Source organism: Kryptolebias marmoratus, linkage group LG13 (assembly GCF_001649575.2).
Source record: "Kryptolebias marmoratus isolate JLee-2015 linkage group LG13, ASM164957v2, whole genome shotgun sequence".
Taxonomy (NCBI): Eukaryota; Metazoa; Chordata; class Actinopteri; order Cyprinodontiformes; family Rivulidae; genus Kryptolebias; species Kryptolebias marmoratus.
Genome location: NC_051442.1, coordinates 6,620,872 through 6,647,247, shown reverse-complemented (window position 1 = coordinate 6,647,247; position 26,376 = coordinate 6,620,872). Strand labels below are relative to the sequence as shown.

Sequence of the window (26,376 nt, the reverse complement as noted above, 5' to 3'; positions counted from 1 at the left end):
GAAACGTTTTAAAGTAATCTTTGTTTTCACAGGTATGCCATGGTAGGCAGGTTCTCATAAAAGCTGAAGTCATACTTTGCAGGAAGACAGAAAGTAGAATTGGATACCGTAGACGCAGAGGATCCTTTGAATATGAAAGATTATGCAGTAGCTGTAGCTTTTTTGGGTCAGTGGGGACATTTCCAACAGGTCGTCTTCTTCCTGCTCTGTGCTAGCATCGTGCCCAATGGATTTGGTACTTTTATTCTTGTTTTTTTGACTGACGAACCAAGTCACAACTGCTTTGTTCCAGACGTCAACCTCACAGAAGACTGGCGTAAAAGCGTCATACCTATAGCAGTGAGTTTCTTCTGCAGCGCTTTGCAAAGGACGATATTCTGAGTTATGTAGCTGCCTTTTTTACAAAGCAGTACTTACTTATTAGTTTTTTTTCTGTGATCACTGAGCTATTTCATTCAAATGTTTGCATGCACTGTACTATAATATTTGCACATAGTCTTTCTCAAGTTTTCTAAATGTTGTTTAGTCTCGGTCAGTCAGTAAAAAGAAAAAAAAATACACATTTCCAGCCATTTGAAGACCATGAAAAATTTTATATTATGCATTTAATTACTATGCATATGTAATCTTGTCAAGTCTCAAACATTTTCAGTCACAGCAGAGATCTGTTTAGTGTGTGTTTTTTTTTAATCCATTTTTTTAAGTCTCTAGATTATTTATTGAATTTGCACTGCACAAGGAACGCAGAGATCACACATTTTACAGTATCTCCAATGATATAAATCTCATTTTGCATTTTATTTTTGTTGTTTTACTTTCATTTGTGTCTCAGCGTACTGTCTGTTTTGATCTAATTTTAATTTATGCTTCTTTATGATTTTTTTGTGGAATGTGGTTTTGCTGCTGCCATTTAAACTCAATTGTTTTTGCAGCATTGACAAAATGCTGCACAGTGCTGTAAGCGAACAGACATGACTGTATCCATACAGCTGTATGGGATTAGTTCAAGTTGAAAAGGAACAACAATGGTTCCGATCGCACTATTTTTGTTGTTTTGATTTGAAGGTGGTGAATGGGAAACAGGAACTGAGCAAGTGCAGCAGATACAGACTGGATGTGGTCAGAAATCTCTCCAATCAGGGATATATTCCTGGCAGGGACGTCAACCTTGCTGAACTTGAGCAGGAGGGCTGTGTGGACGGCTGGGTCTACAGCAAAAACATTTACCAATCCACAGTAGTGACTGAGGCGAGTGCAAGCTTGTTTTTTTTTTGTTTGTTTGTTTGTTTCATCTTCTTGTTCTGCCTGTTTTGTCTTTTTTCAAATTTGTCCGTGTTCATGATGTGCTTTTATGCTGTCTTCCTGACTGTTGTATTTGGGTGTGTCCCACAAGATGAAAGCAACAGTCTGTCAGCACACAATCATAGTCAGACATTTTTGTCAACTGCAGTTAAGAGTGGTGTTCAGTGTTGTATATGTGACATTATTGTCATTATTATCATTGCTATAAATGCCATAGAGACTTTGGTCTTTACTGTGGATTAGTCCACATCTGTCTCCAGGTTTTATAATATGAATTTTCTTTGTACCTTTAGGAATAAAGTGTGTATTAATAAGAGTCTCATTATTCTTCACTCTACTGAAAGCCTAAAAAACCCAGATTTAGAACATTTGGGTTTCATTTGTAACATACTAAAAACCATTATCAACAACATAGTGACTGCATTTGTGACTGTCACTCTGAAAAAATTGTCTTATATCAGATTATTATAACTTCTTTTGAGCTGTTTGATAACAAAGTTGTGTCAGTGGCTCATATGTTGTTTGTCGACTCTCTTGGCTTTAGCTCAAGACTCTGCATTTTGCAGCTCTCTTTAATTTCTTTAGGTCTCCAGCAGCTGACAACTGTAAACTTGTCTAAACATGTCACAGTAAAAAATGCAAACCCAACCTAGTCCAATAATGCATTCATCACTGAGTCATCAATTTAAAAAGTACTTTTTTCCTTTTTATGTATCAGGACATAGTAAAAAGTCATTGAGTAAAAGAAGCCATGACATTTTACACATTTTAATAGTTGATTGTCAAATTGTAAACACATTATGTAACATTAGAAATGGTAAACTTGACTAAATATCTATGTTTTTACCATAACACAGGTTAGTTTTCCCAAGTTTATTCGATGCCCATAAAAAACATGAAATGTGTGAATTTTCCAGTTCGACTTGGTGTGCAGTGAACGATGGAAGCAGCCATTTACTTCTACAGTTTTCTTTGTGGGAGTTCTTTGTGGATCTTTCTTCTCGGGTCCGATGTCAGACAGGTACTGTAAACATTAGCTTCCTGTTACAGAAACTAAACATCACACATCTCACTTTATGATTATTTTACATATTTAGAAAAGTTCAAGGGTTGTTTTGTTAATATTGTCAAATACCCAATATTACAGTCTGAGTAAGAAATCTTGACCATTTTTACTTGATTAACACTTTTACACAGATTTGTCTGTTAAAAAGAACCCAAGTTAAATTTTCATCTAATACATGTATGATTTTAAAAAGTGTGTTAAGTGTTGTTTTTTACTGATGACTGATGATTTGTTTTATTACAAATATTTTTACAGATATGGAAGGAAACCTGTTCTATTTGCAACCCTGGTGGCACAAACACTTTTTACATTTGCTCAGGTCTTCTCTACCTCATGGATCATGTTCATCATCCTCCTCTTTTTTAAAGGACTGGGCCAAATATCCAACTTTGTGGCAGCTTTAGTGCTTGGTATATACCATTTTTTTAATTTTCAAAAAAATCTAACACTGTACAGTCATACTGACTAACTTCATGTCCTGTCTTTATTCATTTCTTGTTGGCAGGTGCCGAGGTCCTGACTGGCAATGTACGGGTTCTTTATTCATCTATGGGCATATGTTTAAGCTTCGCCATTGGCTACATGTTGCTGCCTCTTGTTGCTTACTTCTTAAGGGACTGGAAATCTCTTCTCCTGGCTCTGTCTTGCCCTTGCCTGGCCTACATCCCCCTCTAGTGGTGAGTGACATGTAAAAAGGTTACTTCATTTACTGTATTCCATCTTAAACCCAGTCACACATCAGGTGAAACATTGACAGCAGAAAAAAAGCCCCTTTCAGCTATCAAAAAAGCTAAAAGGAGGATGCAGTTTTAAAAATCAAGCTTAACACTTTATTGTTAGTTTTAGAAAAGTGGAATATGAGACCTCTTCTGTTTAAAGTTGATCTTACTCATTTGACTTGAATGGGTACACCCCCCCCCGCTTCTCAAACCATCTGTCTTCTTTGTCCAAAACATGAAATATACCGAAGTAGGTTTCTGAAACCAATGTTTTCATTGTATCTATGAGGAAAATGGTTGTAAATAAAGTTAAACAGTCTAAGTTAGAAATACTGAAAAGTCATAGCACACTATTCCAGAACGAGGTAAAGCGTTTTGATATTTAAATGGTCAAAATAACACAAAGTTTGCAGAAGTTGTTTTTTAAAAAAAAAAAGGTAAGACAACATTATGAACAGGTAGACAATGTGAATACTGGATTAGCATTTAAACAAAAAGAGGGAAAAAGTCTACTGACTGTAAACCAAATAATAAATGTTATAAATTACCCAAATATTTCATGGTAAAACGATCTGGTTGGCCTGACTTTTTGAATCACTGAGAGACGCTGTACACGGACCATGAGCCTCTTTGTTGGACTGGAGCACCTGGGACAAGGAACCAGCAGCACTCCTGGCCTCACTTTTGTGGTTGGACTATTTTATCCACTGAAGACAATGAAGAATTTGTGATTTGTGATCTCCTTGCCAAAGTAAAGGAAAGATGGTCTGCATTCTAAAATTCCTTCTTTTCTTTTAATCACATGACAACATTGTTCCATCATTTTCAGTTGTGAAAACAGTATTTTTAACTTTAGTTTCAGTTTATTCAGCTCTGATTTTTGATTTTCTCCTTTATTGCTGCATGTGGATATGACAGATGGAAAAAAAGAAAAGACTATTTTGGTTGAAAGATTAGAGAACTTTTGATGGTATGACAACAGATATGAATATATCTAAGGTCCTACAATAATGGCTAAATGTGAACAGTCAAGGTTAATATATTATTCTCTGTATATCTAGTCCTTGTTTTTCAGAGCAACGCTCTTGAGGTAGTCACATGAACACACAATTCGTATGTGTGCATACAACAGGCTGTATTTGTTGACACAACAGCCTGCATGTGTGGAGACAACAGTCTGTGTGTATAAGGAAGACCTAACATCCTCGAAAGCAACGCTCTGACCAACAGCACCTTCATCACTCAGGTGATTCTGCATCCCTGACCTGCATTGTAAGAGAACACTAATACCACTCTGAGCTGTCTTCATGTCTGTAGGAGTTACCAGATAGTGGTAATTTAAGAAGGAGACAGTATTTTATATCAAAATGATGCAGTCAAGGTGTTAAGACTTTTAAAATGAGGTTTAAAATCTGTCGGTCGAAGAAGTGGTTGAGATCATCAGCCAGTGCAGAACTGTTGCTGATGAATGAGGTAATGTTGCTGTTTTGGTTTCTGATCTGTCGCATCACTTGCCATGCATGTCGGAGGTCGGAGCTGTCAGTGATTTACTTAACTCATTTAGCTAAAAATGATTTAGTGAAGTTGAGTTTCCTAACTTTATTTATAAAAGTGCATTCAAATACATGACTGAAGTTATTTTTTTTCTGTTTAAAAGTTTATGTATACTTTAATTGTTTGAGTTAAACTCAAACCGTTTGAGAAAACTGGTCGCCTCGAATCATTTAAGTCTTACCAACTTTTTATTTATTTTGTTTTTTATTCTTTATTCACCCAGGCACATCCCATTGACATCCAAAATCTCTTTTTCGAGGGGGGCCTGGGCCTGAAGGCACCCTAACATGCATGTTTTTATATAAAACCCAATAAGTCTTTTATTGGGCGGCAGTGGCTCAATAGTGATGATTTGTCCTGTAATCGGAGGGTTGCTGGTTCGAGCCCCCGCTCCGGCTGTCTCAGCCGTTGACACTTCACCCGCCTTGCCTACTGGTGGTGGTCAGAGGGCTCGGTGGTGCCGAAGTGATGGCAGCCTCACTTCTGTCAGCCCGCCCCGGGCTACGCCATCAGTGTGTGAATGTGTGGATGAATGGGTGAACGATTGTAGTGTAAAGCGCTATGGGGTCCTTGGACTAGATAAAGCGCTATATAAGTGCAAGCCATTTATCATTTACAGTGTATGTATTGTGAAACTTGTTCACTGTTAGTATTTCAATTTCTGTCCTGACCTAAACCTTTCTGTTTCTGACTAACATTGAACCAGGCTTCTCCCTGAATCTCCTCGATGGCTGCTCTCTCAAGGCAGAGTTGAAGAAGCTGAAGCCGTAATAAGGAAAGCTGCTCAGTGGAACAAAGTTCAGGCTCCAAGGGTCATCTTTGAACATTACAATGTAAGGTAACATTATTTAAACTCCTCAAATACAGCAGTTTCTGTGGGCTTAAACATCAGAAACATCCCTCTCCCTCTCTATAGATAGATAGATAGATTTAGAGTTGGAACAGGACAAAGAAATTCAGTCATGTCTGGTGTGTAGCAGATAAATATTTGCTAAAATGATCAAATAGGGTTTTATTTAAGCATCACCGTCTCAGAGCTTCATTAATATTCACATCAAACAACATTAAAAAGTTGTTAAAAATAATTTTAAGTGTTTTGAGTGAGAACATTTGCAGTAGTTGAGGCTGTTTTTCACAGAGGAAGTTTAAAACTAGTCTAGTCTTAAGTTATTCATTCTGTTTTGCAGGAAACAAAGACTGACAAAGAAAACTCCAGTGTGTTTGATCTTTTGAGGCACAGCAGCATCAGAACCACCACACTCATCCTCTCTTTGGTTTTGTGAGTATACAGCCTTAAATCAGGCATGGAGTGTTTATGAAATTGTGGGCAGCATTGAAAATTGTACTGCACAGTTTTAAATAATTCTAGCCCTTCATCTTTATTTTTGAATGAACACATTTGTTTTAGCATGATCAAGAACTCTTTGAAATCCAATATGAAAAATTAGTTTCAGTCATATGATGTAACATTACAAACTCAATGCCCTTTCAGTGCTCAGATGGGCATTTTTATGACATTTTATCAGCTAAAATGCATCGTTAAGTATTTTTCATGTTGATTTTTCTTTAAAACCATACTTTGAACATCTCTGCTTGATTTTCCTTCAGGTTCACTATGACTACTGGCTATTGCAGCCTGTCTTTCAATGCAGCTCAGCTCCATTCTAACCCCTACGTCAGCTGTTTCATCTCAGCTGTAGTGGAAATCCCAGCATATGTTTCCAGCTGGATGGCTCTGAGGTACCTTCCAAGACGATGGTCTGTCATTGGTACACTGATCCTTGGAGCAGTACCACTGTTCTTTATTCAACTGGTGCCAGAACGTAAGCCCAACAGTAAATTTACACATCTGTACCATTACCTTAATTACCCTTGATGGAGCGATAGGGCTTCCAGACGCTATCCAAGCCTTAACTTAGCATTTGATTTTAAACAAATTCTGTTCTGAAGTCCTAATTACTTTTTTCACTTCAGATCTACTCAATTTGTCCCTTACACTGGAGATGATGAGTAAGTATGCCCTCACCACTGGTTACTCTCTGATATTCACCTACACCACAGAGCTCTACCCAACAGCACTCAGGAACACAGCGACAGGGACCACGACCACAGTCTCCAGGATAGGATGTTGCGTCACTCCCTTTCTGCTGAGTCTCAGTCAGTGACTTCATTTTATTTAAGAGTCTTGCAAAAAATAACTTTGCAGAATCTGCAGATACATATGAAGGATTTCTCTCTCACCTGCATCTCACTGCATGTTTTTTAGGGGGATACTTTAAGTACCTGCCTTACATTACACTGGGGACTCTGGCTGTTCTGACGGCCTTTGCTGCTCTTTTCCTTCCTGAGAGTTTTAAACAGCCACTTCCTGAAACCATTCAACAAATGCATGAAAGAAAAAAGTAAGTAATCGAGGAATTATTTTTAGGTTAACATCTACTGATTCACACTCAAAATTATCGTCATTAGAGATTTAATAACCTGCTTGGCATTACTAAAATAATTTTATCATTTTATTAAATCAGATGTATTGTGCATTTTTAGTTATCTGGTATGTTTGTAAGAAATAGCTTATGTACCACTTCACATGAAGTGATTCTGAGAAGCCTATTTGACTATAATTGGTCTATTTCACTTCTTTGGATGTTTAATGTTCTTGTAGTGTATCCCCCATTTGTAAGTAAAGAGTCAAGATGAAAAAAATCCACAGTGAAAAAAAAAATCACTTCTTTGACAGTTTGCTCAAAATCTGGCATATAGACCATGTACAATGCAACACAACACTATTTTAATATCTTATGTCATTTTATGGTTTGTTTTTATGTCCTGAAGTCCCATCATACTAAGCTGAGTTGAAATGACTCAAAAGAAAAATGTTACAAAATTTACTTTAACATGTACCTTACTAATTGTATTTATTTTTATCATCACAGAATAAAATGTCCCTGCCTCACAAGATCTAAAACCTCAGTTCCTGTTGTCTAACTGGACAGTCCTCTTTGGTCACCAGCTTTTATCTTCTCAACGTACATGAGATGTTGCTGTCGTCATCACTGCAAGTCTAAAGTCTAAAGACATTTTCCAAAGTTCAGTGTGGTTTTACATTTGAAATATCTTGTTTTGTTTAGACGTGCAGCTGCACATGTCAGCACCACATGGGAATGAATTAAAATGACAAAGTTACAAAAATTAAAAGCTTTACAATAGATGAGAAAGAAAACTGAAATCAGTTTTGTTGCTCAAAAACACACTTAAATTTTAAAACAAATGCAATGTTTTTTAAGAACAGTTTCACTTTTTACATTTTAAAAACCACAAATACATTCTTACATTGTTACAATTGCTTTGCATAGACCCACTGACATGTTGCAGACAAACTATTTCAACTAATACCAAGTAATTTCTCCAAGTTTTTCCCCTATTTTCCAGATGTGCGCACAAACTGAATTCAGTCAGTTTCACTTGTTTCAAATCTGTCCGACCAGAGATGTTTCTTCAGCTGCCTTCTCCCCTTTTTTCGTTTGCCTAGTGGTGTGAGGTGATTTTCGGCAACACCTGGAGAAACAAAGAAATGCAACGTTAGCCACAAACAGGAAGTTTAAAGAGGGAACATTATCTTTTAGCTCATTTCAAGCTCCATAAAGCTAAGAAGCAAGAAAAATCATTCTTACTTTCCTGATTTATTTGTTCATCAACCAGGTTTAATGTGATTTGAGGGACATTTTAGTCATGAACTGATCATGTATGAATATTTTCAAGTTGCATGTCTCTGGTGTAATGGTTGAGGTCGTGATAAGCCATTCTAATGTTGCCTTTTGATGCGTTCTTAGGTTTACAAAGTGAATGCATTCATGCTCTGCTCTGTTGCTGTTATTAATTTTGGATAGAGGGTGCTGCTGTGACAGTGTAAAGGCAGAAGAGACCATGTTGGTAGAAATATCTGTAAAATGCTGAAGAGACATTATGGAATGGCATCTGGCGTATTGGCACACTTCCTGAAATAAAGTTTGTGAGTTTATTCATCACAACCACCACAATACATTTCTTGAAGAAATGCCAGTTTTTTTTTCATAGCAACATTTCTTTGTTGAGCTAAAAAAAAAGAGAAGTCTGCTTCCAAAATGACAAAGGGTTTTCTTCATGTTCAGTTTGTGTTTTCACTGTCCATCTGCAACTACTGAATTATTTTAAAGATACTACTTTGTGTGCTGAGGGGCTGCGGTAGCTCGGTGGTCAGTGTTGCAGTCTTGTAATCCTGAGGCTGCAGGTTCAGGAAGGGTATCTGGCGATGCCAAGTCTTTAGTGCGAGTTTTCTCGCTGTGGTGACCCCCTGAACAGAACAGCCAAAAGACCGAAAAACAACTTTGGTGTGAGTTGGGCATGTTGTTACAGGAGCACGGAAAAGAACCATCCCCAGTAAGTTTCCACATACTTGTTTGTGTCAAGTAGATGACTGTTCATGTTTTAGATCAGTGGGGTTAGACCTAGTTGTCAGTCTTATGGGCGTTTTGACTTCAGGCGATTTTCTGATAAAGCTGGGGAAACACGCCAAACATGTCCTTGTGTGTGGGAGGGGAGGGAGGCTGTGTGTGTGTGTGTGTGTGTGTGTGTGTGTGTGTGCGTGTAAAAATGCTGCCAAGTTGATTTGAAAATTGGGTACAATGATTAGTAAAACTAACTTGCAAAATACTCTGTATTTGCCACATTCTCACATGTTGAATGTTTGTTTGGGACATGAATGTTTGGGATTTTGTCAATTTGTCTAAAAAAAAAAAATCAAACAAAACATTGCATTGAATTTCATAATGCTTCTGTAAAATGAATCACCAAAAGTGGTGAAGAATCTTCAAATAATACAGCAGGGTGGAGGTGTACAAGGTGCAGTTTTACCCGGGGAAGTGTTGCATGTGACTGATGGTTTCAGGCAGAGGCATTCCATAGGTCTCAGGCAGCAGGAGACTCAGCAACCCCGCCAGAGTTGTGAGGCTCCCCATCAGGATGTAAGGCAGTGAAACGGAGTAAGTTCCTGTGGTGGAACATCATACAAGGGGGGAGACAGTGAAAAACAGCCTCGTCTACAATGGTACTACAAAGGCGCAGCAAACAAAAGCAGTCAAAAAAAAAAGTTGCAAATCAAGTCTTTAAAGGAATTAAAGCAGAGTGTTGTGTCTGAGAGAAAGGTTGTTTTTATTTTTGTCAGGGGCTTTTCTAAGTTTTAATGTGTGCCTTCCTCTCATTACAAAGACAAGCAGGTTAGCTTAACAAGAACTGAATTTCAAAAACAGAGCAGGTGGTCCACGGAAAAGAAAAAAGGCTAAATAACTGGTTCAGTACAACTATTTCCATTGGAGAACCTTAAAATATCCTTCAAACAGTGACAGGATGTTTGAAATAAACAAATGGTGAGCTGAGAATAAAATTATAAATGCAATCACATAGCATCCTGTAGGTTCGTTTGTCATTCCTATTGCAGACATTTACTAACACAAGTCAATAAGATGAGTGAAGTGGCCTTAATTTGCTTACTTAAGTAAACAAAATATGGAGCAATGATGCCGCCTATTCTGGCGGCCATGGAGCAGGAACCCACAGCTGTGTTCCTCAGCACCGTTGGGTAGAGTTCTGCTGTGTAGGCGTATACAACAGCAAAGGATGTTGACACTGCAAACTTCCCCGTCATCTCGAATGTTGTGGAAATGGAAAACAAGTCTGAAGGAAGAAAATATACAACTATTAGAGGTTAAATATGACCTAAAGGATAGTCTGTTCATTTTTGAAATACTGTTTGGTTAAATAGTTAGAAATTTAATTAAATAGTTGGAACCTTACCAAGAAGCACAGAGTATGGAGAAAATGGCGGGAGTTTAGGATTGTAAAACAACTCCCAAAAATTTCATTCAAGAGTGAAGGAACGCTACACTCGCCAAGAATAAATCTCTACACTTCCGGTAAGGTACTAATTATTTGACAGAACATCACTTCAAAAATGAAGAGACCATCTTTTTGAACTTTTCATTACACCATTTTTAAACCCTGCTAATTGTCATACGTGCTGGTACAAGCTGAGTGAGGAGAAGAAACGCCCCTCCTGTGAGGAGTGATGAGGAAACACTCAGTCGTCTGGAACACCAGCGAAACAGAGCCCACGACAAAACGTAGGCTGGGATCTCAACTGCAGCTGACAGGAAACAGTTGAAGTAGGCATTTCCACTGAGGTTTCCCGTGTTCAGGGAAAGAGCAAAGTAGCCAATAGTAAGGGTGTTCCTGTGGGGATAAATTTGAAACAAAGAATAAACCATAAGACATTTATTCACATGTGAAATTTAAAAAAAAAAAAACAAAAAAAAAAAGCAAACTTTAACTGGAATAATTTCCCTGTGGTGTTCAGCTGTTTGAAGAGACCCTGGGTTTGTGTTTGGATGTGAGACAAATGGCACAAATACAACCAAATTAATTTTAAATCATGTAATTGTTTAATTTACAATTTAATGAAGTTTTATGAAATTTTTATTACTTTTATTTTATAGTTAAGTTAAATCAAAAAGCTTAAGACCTTTCAAAATAAGACATTTTAAAGCCATGACATTTTTTTTGAGGTTATCAAAGTTTCATAGTTGCACAAGTTAACTTGTAAAGATTTCTTTGCATGCTCTGCAAGTCATTCGTGCGATGACTACTTCCATATTAGAATGCAAAATATAATTTAAGAATGAGGTTTCACAACTCAGATTGAAAAACTTTTTTGATTGTTCATTTATTGTTCAGACAAACGTTCTAGAAAGACTGAACTCCAGCTAGAAAGTCTTAATTTCTCCAGGATCCATCATAGTCTGTTGTTTCTGAACTGGTGCAACATGGTTTGCATCTTGTCAGTTTTAAAAAGCACAAATAGGCTATTTACATAAGATTTCCTATTGTAATTGCAATAACTGTAAAAAAAACTTAATTTTGATTTTAGCTGCAGCTTTAACAGCAACTGTCATTATTACCTCTACCAAGGAGGTGTTGTTTTCGTTAGCGTTTGTCAGTCTGTTCACGAGATTACTCAAAAAGTTATTACATTTTTGGGCTTATCCTGTTCTCCTACTTTGCAGCCATGTAACGTAGGAAGGTCAAACTGCACAGCTGGCCACCTCATAGGTCAAAAATGATGCCTATTGATTTCAAGGTCATGGGGTCAAAGGTAAAGGTCACAGGTGACTCCTTTGTTAAAACTTCATCTATGCTGCAGCAGGTGTTACCTCCGCCAAGTCGGTTAGTCCGTCTGTTAGCAAGATTACATAAAAACTTCTAAGGAACAGATTTGGGTGACATTTTCAGGAAATGAGTGCACGTGCACAGTTGTGCGGAATGTGAAAGCAAGCTGAGACAGCAGAGACTCACCAGATCAGCCACAGCGTGATAGAGATCCAGCGGATGCTTGGAAAACGAAACAGGTCACAGATGTTGTAGGCCCTCCTGTCCTCAGACTTGTCCTCATTCTGTGAAGCAGCGGAGCATGTAAAACAACAACAAACACTTAGGCTGCGTCACAAGTGAAAAAGTAGTTTATCAAGAAAGGTGCTTTTGAGATCTTGACCGTTTGCTGAGTGAACACATACAGTACTCAAAACATGGGTTTTAAACTACACAGAAAATATTTAAAATTTCAATTTCAAAAGTTTCATCCATTGTATCATTATGTAGAATCTGTAGAAAGATTGTGCAATTTTAAATCAAACGTGTTGGTTCCTCAAACAAAATGATTAGTTCAGGTAATACACTTAAACAGCAGAAAAAACAAAAAAGATGTTAAAACTAAAATGTTCATATATACACAGGCATATCTCAATTAATTAGATGCTCTACTTTATTGAGATGTACTTCTACTTTATTCATTTAGATTTTAAAAGTATTCCTACACATTACTCTCAAACTTATATTAGTTGATAAATCAAGATTTTAACCCTACAGTACTCAAAACATAGATTTTAAAGATCTGTTAAAGGTTAAAAGAAGGAATGTAGGACATGTTTCTGCACAAAGTAGGATCATATTTAGTGATAGTTTTGCTTCAAGCGTAAATTTTACAGATTTGTTCACATGATGGAAAAGCCAGCCGAATACATAAAACTGTCTGGAGAAAGAAGAATTTACAGTAAAGTTAGTGAAAACTAATCACATTCCTTTAAACATGCACTGTGGGTGATACAGACTAAACGTCCCGCTTCTCTATTTTTACTTTACAGCACAGTAAAAGAGAAAAGCACTTTAAAGGTAAAAAGGGCATAAGAGATGGTGCATTTCTTTATCATTTAAAGCAAAACTACTTTAAACAATGAAAGTCCTACACTGTAGTTTGAGTCAGTTGTAAAATTAATTTTTTGAGAAGTCACAGATTTTGCATTGTCCTCCATTTATTTTTTTAAGCTACAGTTTGAAACTAGAAATACTTTATTAGACCATAAAACAAATATTTGGCAAGTTTACCTTTAACAAAGTGGAATATCACTTGTGTAGAAAAACATGAGAAATAAAGTTATCTGAGCAGTGAACCATGTAAGGGTTTAACCTGCTTGACTCTCTCCAACTGGTAGGTAAAAATGTTTCTACTTAAAAATAGTGTGCTCTGCAAGAAAGAAAACTGTTACAGAAACAAAGTCTGCTTTTCAGTAATGGTTGGAAGAGTTCACTGAATTTTAACGGCAGATCTGCAAACCAGATGCAAGCAATTAAACATGTCAGTGCCTGCACTGTGAACAGTTACACCACTGCTACAAACAGAAATGGAAAGCAATTATTTGGGATATTTGAAGCACTCTGGTTGAGTGTGCAATAANCTCTGCAAGTCATTCGTGCGATGACTACTTCCATATTAGAATGCAAAATATAATTTAAGAATGAGGTTTCACAACTCAGATTGAAAAACTTTTTTTAATTGTTCATTTATTGTTCAGACAAACGTTCTAGGAAGACTGAACTCCAGTTAGAAAGTCATAGTCTCTTTCTGAACTGGTGCAACATGGTTTGCATCTTGTCAGTTTCAAAAAGCGCAAATAGGCTATTTACATAAGATTTCCTATTGTAATTGCAATAACTGTAAAAAATTTAACTTAATTTTGATTTTAGCTGCAGCTTTAACAGCAACTGTCATTATTACCTCTACCAAGGAGGTTATGTTTTCGTTAGTGTTTGTCAGTCTGTTCACGAGATTACTCAAAAAGTTATGAGCGGATTTTCAGGAAACATCAAACGTTGTGCATAGAACAGGTGATTACATTTTTGTGCTGATGCTGTGCTCCTATTCTGCAACCGTGTAACGTAGGAAGGTCAAACTACACAGCTGGTGAGCTCATAGGTCAAAAATGATCCCTTTTGTTTTTAAGGTCAGAGGGTCAAAGGTAAAGGTCACAGGTGACTCCCTTGTTAAAACCTCATCTACGTTCCAGCAGGTGTTACCTCCGCCAAGTACGTTATGTTTTTGATCGGTTTGTCCGTCAGTTAGCAAGATTACATAAAAACGTCTAAGGAACAGATTTGGGTGACATTTTCAGGAAATGAGTGCACGTGCACAGTTGTGCGGAATGTGAAAGCAAACTGAGACAGCAGAGACTCACCAGATCAGCCACAGCGTGATAGAGATCCAGCGGATGTTTGGAAAACGAAACAGGTCACAGATGTTGTAGGCCCTCCTGTCCTCAGACTTGTCCTCATTCTGTGAAGCAGCGGAGCATGTAAAACAACAACAAACACTTAGGCTGCGTCACAAGTGAAAAAGTAATTTATCAAGAAAGGTGCTTTTGAGATCTTGACCGTTTGCTGAGTGAACACATACAGTACTCAAAACATGGGTTTTAAACTACACAGAAAATATTTAAAATTTCAATTTCAAAAGTTTCATCCATTGTATCATTATGTAGAATCTGTAGAAAGATTGTGCAATTTTAAATCAAACGTGTTGGTTCCTCAAACAAAATGATTAGTTCAGGTAATACACTTAAACAGCAGAAAAAACAAAAAAGATGTTAAAACTAAAATGTTCATATATACACAGGCATATCTCAATTAATTAGATGCTCTACTTTATTGAGATGTACTTCTACTTTATGCATTTAGATTTTAAAAGTATTCCTACACATTACTCTCAAACTTATATTAGTTGANTTCCTGTGGTGGAACATCATACAAGGGGGGAAACAGTGAAAAACAGCCTCGTCTACAATGGTACTACAAAGGCGCAGCAAACAAAAGCAGTCAAAAAAAAAAAAAAGTTGCAAATCAAGTCTTTAAAGGAATTAAAGCAGAGTGTTGTGTCTGAGAGAAAGGTTGTTTTTATTTTTGTCAGGGGCTTTTCTAAGTTTTAATGTGTGCCTTCCTCTCATTACAAAGACAAGCAGGTTAGCTTAACAAGAACTGAATTTCAAAAACAGAGCAGGTGGTCCACGGAAAAGAAAAAAGGCTAAATAACTGGTTCAGTACAACTATTTCCATTGGAGAACCTTAAAATATCCTTCAAACAGTGACAGGATGTTTGAAATAAACAAATGGTGAGCTGAGAATAAAATTATAAATGCAATCACATAGCATCCTGTAGGTTCGTTTGTCATTCCTATTGCAGACATTTACTAACACAAGTCAATAAGATGAGTGAAGTGGCCTTAATTTGCTTACTTAAGTAAACAAAATATGGAGCAATGATGCTGCCTATTCTGGCGGCCATGGAGCAGGAACCCACAGCTGTGTTCCTCAGCACCGTTGGGTAGAGTTCTGCTGTGTAGGCGTATACAACAGCAAAGGATGTTGACACTGCAAACTTCCCCGTCATCTCGAATGTTGTGGAAAGGGAAAACAAGTCTGAAGGAAGAAAATATACAACTATTAGAGGTTAAATATGACCTAAAGGATAGTCTGTTCATTTTTGAAATACTGTTTGGTTAAATAGTTAGAAATTTAATTAAATAGTTGGAACCTTACCAAGAAGCACAGAGTATGGAGAAAATGGCGGGAGTTTAGGATTGTAAAACAACTCCCAAAAATTTCATTCAAGAGTGAAGGAACGCTACACTCGCCAAGAATAAATCTCTACACTTCCGGTAAGGTACTAATTATTTGACAGAACATCACTTCAAAAATGAAGAGACCATCTTTTTGAACTTTTCATTACACCATTTTTAAACCCTGCTAATTGTCATACGTGCTGGTACAAGCTGAGTGAGGAGAAGAAACGCCCCTCCTGTGAGGAGTGATGAGGAAACACTCAGTCGTCTGGAACACCAGCGAAACAGAGCCCACGACAAAACGTAGGCTGGGATCTCAACTGCAGCTGACAGGAAACAGTTGAAGTAGGCATTTCCACTGAGGTTTCCCGTGTTCAGGGAAAGAGCAAAGTAGCCAATAGTAAGGGTGTTCCTGTGGGGATAAATTTGAAACAAAGAATAAACCATAAGACATTTATTCATGTGAAATAAAAAAAAACAACTTTAACTGGAATAATTTCCCTGTGGTGTTCAGCTGTTTGAAGAGACCCTGTGTGTGTTTGGATCTGAGAGAAATGGCACAAATATAGCCAAATTAATTTTATTACTATTTTTAGTAATATTAAATCATGTAATTGTTCAATTAATTAAATTTTTCTTACTTTTATTTTATAGTTAAGTTAAATCAAAAAGCTTAAGACCTTTCAAAATAAGACATTTTAAAGCCATGACATTTTTTTTGAAGTTATCAAAGTTTCATAGTTGCACAAGTTAACTCATAAAGATTTCTTTGCATGCTCTGCAAGTCATTCGTGCGATGACTACTTCCATATTAGAATGCAAAATATAATTTAAGAATGAGGTTTCACAACTCAGATTGAAAAACTTTTTTTAATTGTTCATTTATTGTTCAGACAAACGTTCTAGGAAGACTGAACTCCAGTTAGAAAGTCATAGTCTCTTTCTGAACTGGTGCAACATGGTTTGCATCTTGTCAGTTTCAAAAAGCGCAAATAGGCTATTTACATAAGATTTCCTATTGTAATTGCAATAACTGTAAAAAATTTAACTTAATTTTGATTTTAGCTGCAGGTTTAACAGCAATTGTCATTATTACCTCTACCAAGGAGGTTATGTTTTCGTTAGTGTTTGTCAGTCTGTTCACGAGATTACTCAAAAAGTTATGAGCGGATTTTCAGGAAACATCAAACGTTGTGCATAGAACAGGTGATTACATTTTTGTGCTGATGCTGTGCTCCTATTCTGCAACCGTGTAACGTAGGAAGGTCAAACTACACAGCTGGTGAGCTCATAGGTCAAAAATGATCCCTTTTGTTTTTAAGGTCAGAGGGTCAAAGGTAAAGGTCACAGGTGACTCCCTTGTTAAAACCTCATCTACGTTCCAGCAGGTGTTACCTCCGCCAAGTACGTTATGTTTTTGATCGGTTTGTCCGTCAGTTAGCAAGATTACATAAAAACGTCTAAGGAACAGATTTGGGTGACATTTTCAGGAAATGAGTGCACGTGCACAGTTGTGCGGAATGTGAAAGCAAACTGAGACAGCAGAGACTCACCAGATCAGCCACAGCGTGATAGAGATCCAGCGGATGTTTGGAAAACGAAACAGGTCACAGATGTTGTAGGCCCTCCTGTCCTCAGACTTGTCCTCATTCTGTGAAGCAGCGGAGCATGTAAAACAACAACAAACACTTAGGCTGCGTCACAAGTGAAAAAGTAATTTATCAAGAAAGGTGCTTTTGAGATCTTGACCGTTTGCTGAGTGAACACATACAGTACTCAAAACATGGGTTTTAAACTACACAGAAAATATTTAAAATTTCAATTTCAAAAGTTTCATCCATTGTATCATTATGTAGAATCTGTAGAAAGATTGTGCAATTTTAAATCAAACGTGTTGGTTCCTCAAACAAAATGATTAGTTCAGGTAATACACTTAAACAGCAGAAAAAACAAAAAAGATGTTAAAACTAAAATGTTCATATATACACAGGCATATCTCAATTAATTAGATGCTCTACTTTATTGAGATGTACTTCTACTTTATGCATTTAGATTTTAAAAGTATTCCTACACATTACTCTCAAACTTATATTAGTTGATAAATCAAGATTTTAACCCTACAGTACTCAAAACATAGATTTTAAAGATCTGTTAAAGGTTAAAAGAAGGAATGTAGGACATGTTTCTGCACAAAGTAGGATCATATTTAGTGATAGTTTTGCTTCAAGCGTAAATTTTACAGATTTGTTCACATGATGGAAAAGCCAGCCGAATACATAAAACTGTCTGGAGAAAGAAGAATTTACAGTAAAGTTAGTGAAAACTAATCACATTCCTTTAAACATGCACTGTGGGTGATACAGACTAAACGTCCCGCTTCTCTATTTTTACTTTACAGCACAGTAAAAGAGAAAAGCACTTTAAAGGTAAAAAGGGCATAAGAGATGGTGCATTTCTTTATCATTTAAAGCAAAACTACTTTAAACAATGAAAGTCCTACACTGTAGTTTGAGTCAGTTGTAAAATTAATTTTTTGAGAAGTCACAGATTTTGCATTGTCCTCCATTTATTTTTTTAAGCTACAGTTTGAAACTAGAAATACTTTATTAGACCATAAAACAAATATTTGGCAAGTTTACCTTTAACAAAGTGGAATATCACTTGTGTAGAAAAACATGAGAAATAAAGTTATCTGAGCAGTGAACCATGTAAGGGTTTAACCTGCTTGACTCTCTCCAACTGGTAGGTAAAAATGTTTCTACTTAAAAATAGTGTGCTCTGCAAGAAAGAAAACTGTTACAGAAACAAAGTCTGCTTTTCAGTAATGGTTGGAAGAGTTCACTGAATTTTAACGGCAGATCTGCAAACCAGATGCAAGCAATTAAACATGTCAGTGCCTGCACTGTGAACAGTTACACCACTGCTACAAACAGAAATGGAAAGCAATTATTTGGGATATTTGAAGCACTCTGGTTGAGTGTGCAATAACATCACTGGTGCTATTAAATTAGTTTTCATATAAGTTTTACTCTTTTCCCCATAGTTTGCTACTAGTGTTTTGTCTGTATCCAAGTTACAGTGCATCAAACTTCCTCTTTGAATTATGTTGCCAAAAAAATATTCATAACACAGACTGTAGTTTAATTTTGGTTATTCAAATGCATCAATTGCATATATAATGTATACTTTTAAAATGGATCTTGGATCTTCTTTTGACTGTAATCTTGTGACAACTTATGCTACAAGAGTAGTTTAGTGTCCAGACAGAAAACTTAACAAAGAAAGGTTTGCCTTCCAAATGATGTAGAACCCCACTTTATGACTTACATGTACAAATGATACAAAGATGATGAAAACTGTGATGAACAGCTTAAATTTAGTTACAGAAACACAGTATGCCCTCACCTGTAAATGACTAAAAATGACTGCTGGTGGTTCAACGTTGTTCATCTTAGCAGCATTTGTGATTATGGCCTTGGCTTCTTCTATTCTTCCCTGAGACAGCAGCCACCGAGGAGACTCTGGGATGAACCTGCCTCATTTGGCAACAGTGAGAAACAGGAAGAAAAACATCAGCAATAATCTTAAAAGAAGCCATACCTACTAATCTGGGAAAGGTTATGAAAAGGTAATTTACAAACAAGAGGAATAATTCATACTGAAAAAGTACTGAAAACCCATTGTCAATGTACTGACACGTAAACCTACCATGTTAGATTGTGCAATGCTCAAGAATTTGCTAAACGACAAAAAGGCACGACTCCGCCTTCAGGACTGTTACTGTTCATGACTGCAGTATTAGCCAAAAGTCTGAAGTAGTATGGCTTGTTTGAAAGGATTGTCAGAAGACAATACTCTAAAATGAGCAACTTTGTCCAAGTTTGCAAAGCTTTATTTGAACAAACCACCAAACTTATGGAGGAGGGTTTTTTTTTTAAAGACATTAGATGAGTGAGGAGACGATTGTCCATAATGCACAATGACATTTGTTGAAAACCAATTACAGCAAACCAAGTGCAACATCAAGAACAGTGGAAGGAGGGCTGATGATTTGGGTCTCGTTTTGCAGCCACAAGACCTGCCAAACTTGCAGTCACTGAGTCAACCACGAACTCATCTGCAAAACTATTTAGAGTCAGATGTGAAGCCTGCTGATGCTTGGCAGAAGAGGTGAAAGAGAAAAAATATCCCAAGCACAGCAACAAATTCAATAGGCTGGGGAAAAAAAGAAAACATTAAGGCGTCCAGGTAATAACTTGATTAAAAAGATCTGATGAAACCCTAAAAAAAACTTAATATATTTATGTCAACAAACCTCAATGAACTGAACTAAAGCAAGCTGCAACAGGAGTGATTCAAATTTACTCTACAATGTTTAAGTCAGGATATGGAAGAGATTTATTTTTTTAACCAAGTCTTCATTTGGGTCAGAAATCAGTATAATAGTGATATTTAGTAAAAAGAAATGTATATGTTATACTCTGTAAAAAGTAACTGACAGCTTAATGACTGAACAAGGAAGAACCCAAGATCCTTAAAAATGATAAATCAGTCAGTGGCCCAGAGTGCAGTTTTTGATTAGAGCAACTTCTTTGTTCAGGTGTTAAGAGATGATGCACAAACTTAAAAAACATTCTTCCATCCATTTCTATCTGCTTTTTTGAGGTCCATTTGTGAAAGCCGAAGGTTCAAACATTCCTCTCCATAGCTACACTTTCCAGCTCCCCCTGGGGGATCCTGTGGCAGTTTCAGGGAAGAATAGGTCTGGGCAGTGGAAACTAAGCCTCCATGGAGACCAGCAGTGATAGATGCCATCAAGCTAAGCTTAAGGAGAAGAATTTTAGGGCTTGGTCATCCAAGTTTTTAATGGCAAGATTTTCTTTGTGCAGTCAATAGGTACCAAATGGCATAATGCCATAGACAGGATCTTGAGAGATAATTGTAAAGACTAGAAAGTCTTGTTTGGGAACCTCAGGGTTGCATCAATGCATCTGATGTGGTTGTATTGATATTCTTGAGCCATGATTTTCAGAGCAGTTTGTGACAGACTATAAAGCAGCCAGCATGAGAGTCAGCTTCCCTATGAGACCATGATTCTCAACCAGAAAAATAAAATGCTGAGACTTTCCCAAATGAGTGTCTGCTTTAAGCAAAGCATTTGGAGTATTTTTGTTCAGGAGGAGTGGTAGAATAAAGAGGGCTTCATCAGCAATAATGATGGTGCTACATGGGTCTGTAGTTGTGAAGAAGGAGATGAGTCAAAAATGTCAAGCTCTTGATTTACTGATCCTCAACTTTAATCTCCCGTGTTGTATTTTCGGAAGCAGAGTCTGTAGTATGGACGTCAGGCTTTAGGTCCCACCTACTCATCGCACACGATCATGACTAAATTTTAAATAAATGATAATTCTAACACAGCAGCAAGATAACGCTGTCAACTAACACCTGAAAGAAATTATCCAAGGTGTATTTTTTTTTTATTATTATTATTATTTTTTTACCAATAGCAATGTCCCATTCATTTACATGAGACATGAGGGGGCAGGACCCAAATCTTGAACTAAAACCAGCATACAGGAAGGTTGGTCCTGTTACAAATTCCTGTCAGACATCTAATGTTATACAGCCCTTGGGAAAAATAAATCACAGTGAAAGTAGTGTTAAGCAAGAATCAGCTCCCAGCTAGAACTGGAACCAGTTTGGTGGGTGGGGCAAAAAACACACCTAAGGAAACTTTACATTTTAACAGACACCTGAATCAGATTTTTCTGTCATTACAACTGCCAAAAAGGCACATTAAACAGCTGGTAAAATTACAAAAACATTTTTCATGAAATGCATGCAACTTGGGCAGTAAAACTGAATAAATATATAAAGTGTATGGACACACAAACACACACCTACCTACCACCATAAAATCATGCGGAGACTGCCTGGCATTGTGATACTGAAGAAAAACATCCTCCAGTCTCTGATGTAGAAAGCAAATAGTGGCAGAATCATGTATCCCACAGCAAAGAAAATACACGTTCCAGCGGTGGAAAAAATTGCCCGGGTACGGCGAGCTAATAGCTCAGTTCCTTAAAACAAAGAACAACAGATTAAATTAGATTTTGGAGGTTTCATAATGAATGATTTGGGTAAATATATGAAATGAAGTACCTAACACAAATGCAACCACATAAATGGAAATCTGTTCCAATCCAACAATTAAGTACAAAATACAGAAAGTAGTCCAGTTTGGAGAGAAAACCAAGATGAACGCGGTGATGGCTTGTAATGCTATAGCGATAAACAGCGCTCTTTTTCTCCCATATCTGAAACAAACAGGAAGCACGAAGACATTAATGAAGTTTGTTGTATAAGTGGGAGAGTCATTATTCGTGTCACAGTTATTGTCTTGTTTTCTGTGGGATCTTGCAATAAGGAACATAAGAGTCAATAAGAGGAGTCACTCATTCCTCTCCTATATTTCAACTTTTTCCCCGACTTTGTCCTACAGCAAAATTATATAGACTAACTGGTCAGATCTGCTTTTTAGCTCATAAGATGAAAGTAACAGATGGTTTTTGATTTATGAGATGAGCAAAAATAAGCCAATAGAGACTGCTCTGTATATTGCACAACATGCTTAGGGAGAAATGATGCCTTAATTGTTATAATGAGAGTCCAAATGTCTTTAAAAGATATAATTAACCAACGAGGTTTAGCAATCGTTAAACCGGATTATTGTTTCTGAATGGCTTGATTTGTTTGCACATATAGTGTAATACTAACTACATATTTCCTCTCTTTTCCAGTCACATTCAGAGCTGAGTTTTTAGTGGTGAACACTTCTATACCAGCGGTTCCTAACCCTGGTCCTCGAGGAACACTATCCTGCACGTTTTCATTGTTTCCCTGCTTTTCAGCAGGTCCTTTCTGTCTGCAGAAGCCTGTTAATCACTCCCTCATTCAAATCAGGTGTGTCAAAGCAGGGAAACAACTAAAACATGCTGGATAGTGTTCCTCGAGGACCAACAAATCAGTGTACTATATGATAATCATTTCAATTACTTCTGCTCTGACAAATGACCACCAAAGGCAGGAGGGCAAGCAAACATCAGTTGTTGTTTTGTTTCTAGCTATAAATCGTTTGGTCATGACCTGTCAGAAATCTGTCCTGAAAGGAAGGAGCCAATAAGAACACCAAAGTAGAAAAAAGAAGAGGTGAGGGGCTTCTTCCAGCTGTCGTCACACACCATGTTCCACTGCAAGAAGTACAGACAGACTGATTAGGTTAGGGGGGGGTTGAAGCCGTTTAAAGTCAGCAAACTATAAGTAAAATACAAGAAGAGGCTCATATTGTTCATGCTTTTAAAAAGTGTATAATGTACAAATATTTGTAACTGTGTAAGTTAGTGGTTAAGAACCTTAATTTTGGATGTTTTCCCCCTTTATTTAAAAGGAATATTAATGTTTACAAAGTCATCTTCATTTTTAAACTTTAACTTGACGAATTCAAAAGGATTTCCACGTTTTTCCCCATAACCATTTAAATCCCATCACCAGCAGGAAAGGTGGACACACCTCAGTCACTATGGTAGAGCTGTAGTCGCTGCGGTCGTACTCCCATCCGTCCAAGCAGCCTTCTGTCGGCACGTCGGACAGATTAACATCCAGTCCGGGCAGCAAGCCTCTGTCTGAGTAATTCAGCAGGTAGTCCAGTTTGTACCTGGAGCACCTGCTGGGCACCGGCCCCGCGCCTCCATCCTCCTCCTCCAGCGGGACGCTGCTGTTCCTCCACGCCGCGGAGAGGTTCAGGTGCGCGGGCAGGAGGCAGCGGTGAGCCGGCGTGGCCGCCAGGAAGACGAAGGCCACGGTCAGGAATCCGTTGGGAATGACACAGAGGGAGGTGAGGAAGAAGATCTTCTGCTGGAAGCGGCCCCACTGTCCGAGGAAGGCGGTCGCCGTGTCATAATCAGTGACTTTGTTGGTGGAGGAGGAAGAATCCGGGAGCATGGTGGAGGTGGTGGTGCAGAGACAGGAATGAAGGATTTCAGATTCCTCAGGTTGTGTTTCACTTTCAAAGCCATCCCGCCTCCTCCTGCCTCCTGCTGTAAGAAATTAACTGATTTTTCTCCCCTCCCTTCTTTCTACTAATGAATAAACCTCGTCAATTTAAAGTCTTTAACTAAACTTTAATTTATAAATCCTCACAAGATGTTTTTTTTAGCATAACAGGCATTTTATGCATAAGAAATGACAAACTTCAACAATAGACAACAACATAGTTTATTGTTGCACAAAAAACTTTGAATGCAATAATAATAATAATAATAATAATAATAATAATAATCTTAAATAAGCTTATATATTTGAGTGCTATCTAAGTTAAGATTGGTTGGAAAACTCAAATGTATCTCCCTTTAATGAATAGTTTATTATTTATTTATTGGCATCCCCAAGTTGTTGAGGTTTATAGAATATTTTTATCTGTTATTCGATTTGTTTCTTATTTTTGCTGTTTTACAATTTGTTTCTGCAGTGATCATCTTGTTCGGTTGTATTTTTTAAATTCCTCAGTCTGTCCCTGTGTTTGTCTTGTCTTCTGCCTCCCTCACCTGGTCCTTTGTTCGACAATCATCTCACCTGTCCTGACTCTGTAATCTGCTCAGCAGAGGATAATTAGCTGCTGATGTGTTCACTCTCAGATTTTTGTGTGTTTATTGCATTTGTTTTTTTTAATCACATTGGTCTGTTTCCAAGGTTTAGTCTGTTTGTTTGTTTGTTTGTTTGTTTTTGTTTGTTTTAAATAATCAAACCAGCTTTATTTATTAAGTACATTAACAACGACCAGAGTTGACCAAAGTGCTGTACAATAAATACCCCTAAAAAAAAAAAAAAACAGCTATAGGATCGTGCAGCTATTTATTTTTTTAGATGAAGGATTTTGTTTTTTTGTTTTTACAACAAAAGGCTGCAAAAGTAGAACTTTCAGAAGTAAAGATGTCTAAAATTAGTAGAACAATTTCAGGCTAATTTTCCCCAACAAAAAAAAAAATGGAGAAGATTTTTAATACTCCATCATCCACTCATCATCAAAAGATATAAATAATTTCTGTGCACTCATAATATTATCAAAATATATAAATAATTAAATTTCTGTGCACAAAGAACAGGGATGAAAGTCCATGCTGGACGCTCTTGATCTGTTGGGAATTTATAAGGGTGGCCATTGTCCCCCCTTCCCCACAGCCCCCCTTTTGTGGCACCCCTAGAAAAAAAATAAAGAAAAAAGACAAAAAAATAATCTTTATGGGTTTTTTTCCTAAATGCAGAAATTGTTTGTTGCACTGCAAGATGGGGGTATTTAATCTGATATGAATCTACAGGAAACACTGGAACAAGTGTCACATGTGTTAAATCTGCAGCTTTTCAACTGAATGACATCTAAGAATATTATTCTCTCTTTTTTTCTTATTATTTTATTTAAAAATACAAACCACTGTCTTTCAAATATGATGCAATTGTTTTTAAATGTTACAGACCTGGCTTGCAGATAATAGATAAGACAAAATCAGAATTATATAACATACGTTTTGGAATAAAATAAAAGTAAAGGTAGTATTAAGTGAGTTTTTTCTTTTCTTTTTTTTTTTTGGTTTGGTACTGTCTGTTTTGTTTCATTTGATTTGAAGATTGTTTTTTTCACTGAATGCATCTCCATTTTCTGATACAGTCACATTATTTTTCTCTTTTGGTCCTCATCAAAACTTTAGAATATAAAGCTGTTATAATATGACAGATTTAATGATTTAATTATGTATAACATGCCGTAACGTAACCCAGGACGTTACGGTTTGTGTTGATTTCATGCATGTGCTCATCTCTTGTGTAAACTCGATCATTAAAGCCTCCTGACTGTGTGCACTATGATCCTTTGTATCAAGCCAGTCAAATCTGGTGTTGAAGCACATGTTAATGATTACACTGATTTCTATAGGCTCCTTCCATTAGCCAATGCAATCAGGTGAGCAGAATCTGATGTTTCTCATCACACGCAACTTTAAAATAATGATGAAATAAAACCATCAAGTTATTTAACCCTAAAACCTCCAATTAGTCAGTTTTCTTTCTTGTCCTATCAAGTAAGAAAGTTGTCATCCCACATGGGATGACCGTACCAAACTTTCATCCGTCTCAGACTGTGACTTAGGCAGCATGACACATGGATTGGACACCACAAAGCCTTTCATCAGTGCAGTGATTAAACTGATTAAATCTGTCACCTCTGATGCAGCAGGCAGGCAAAGAGTGCAGCTGCTGACTGTGCCTAGAAGTCCCAACAAAAGGACCTAAAACAAAGATATAAAGTTTATTTGATGCACAAAGTTCCTGTTCACTTTACAGCAATTCTGAACGGAAAAGGTTAATCAACAGCTGCAGCAGGTTTCGCAAAAAATAGTTTTATCTCTGAAGCTGATTGCACAAATGCTGAAGACGTTAATTTAGCTTGACACTTGAAAAAAAAAGAAAGATAAGAAATGATGAACAAGGCAAATAGTTACCAAACCTTATGGTAGCTGCTTATCCTGAACTCTGAAAAAAAAGGTAATTTAGCATATGATAAGATATGATGAGCGAGATAGACAGTTACCTTATCAGGACTTGGTGTAACTACTTTTTCTCTAAACTCTGCAAAAAAAAGCATATCCAGTGAAGCCTTAATCGTGTGAAACGTTTTACGGAGGACAGCTGCAGAGCCTGCTGTGAAGGG

The 26,376-nt window shown here is 37.1% G+C and overlaps 1 protein-coding gene, 1 long non-coding RNA gene and 1 pseudogene across 3 annotated transcripts in view; 2 read left to right on the top strand and 1 right to left on the bottom strand.

Moving 5' to 3' along the window:
- Positions 1 to 47: 47 nt before the first annotated feature.
- On the top strand, positions 48 to 9,417 carry LOC108238955 (annotated as a pseudogene).
- LOC108238954 (solute carrier family 22 member 5-like) lies at positions 7,872 to 23,670 on the bottom strand. Of its 2 annotated transcripts, none has more exons than XM_017421341.3 (10): positions 23,187 to 23,670; positions 22,764 to 22,867; positions 21,780 to 21,934; positions 21,526 to 21,697; positions 19,023 to 19,149; positions 17,171 to 17,268; positions 15,815 to 16,029; positions 15,292 to 15,474; positions 9,532 to 9,667; positions 7,872 to 8,196 (listed from the first exon to the last, which is right to left on the bottom strand). In XM_017421341.3, exons 1-10 carry the CDS (start codon positions 23,616 to 23,618, stop codon positions 8,109 to 8,111), a joined length of 1,710 nt encoding a protein of 569 aa, XP_017276830.1. In that variant the 5' UTR covers positions 23,619 to 23,670; the 3' UTR covers positions 7,872 to 8,108. The 2 variants fall into 2 exon arrangements, with proteins under 2 accessions (XP_017276830.1, XP_037834963.1); XM_037979035.1 differs by lacking the exons at positions 15,292 to 15,474; positions 15,815 to 16,029; positions 17,171 to 17,268 and adding exons at positions 10,168 to 10,350; positions 10,691 to 10,905; positions 12,025 to 12,122.
- The window catches only part of LOC119617600, a 15,703-nt gene continuing 3,007 nt past the window's right edge, over positions 13,681 to 26,376 (top strand). Inside the window, exon 1 of the long non-coding RNA XR_005233937.1 lies at positions 13,681 to 13,793. This is a non-coding gene — a long non-coding RNA (uncharacterized LOC119617600). The remainder of the gene's footprint in view (positions 13,794 to 26,376) is intronic.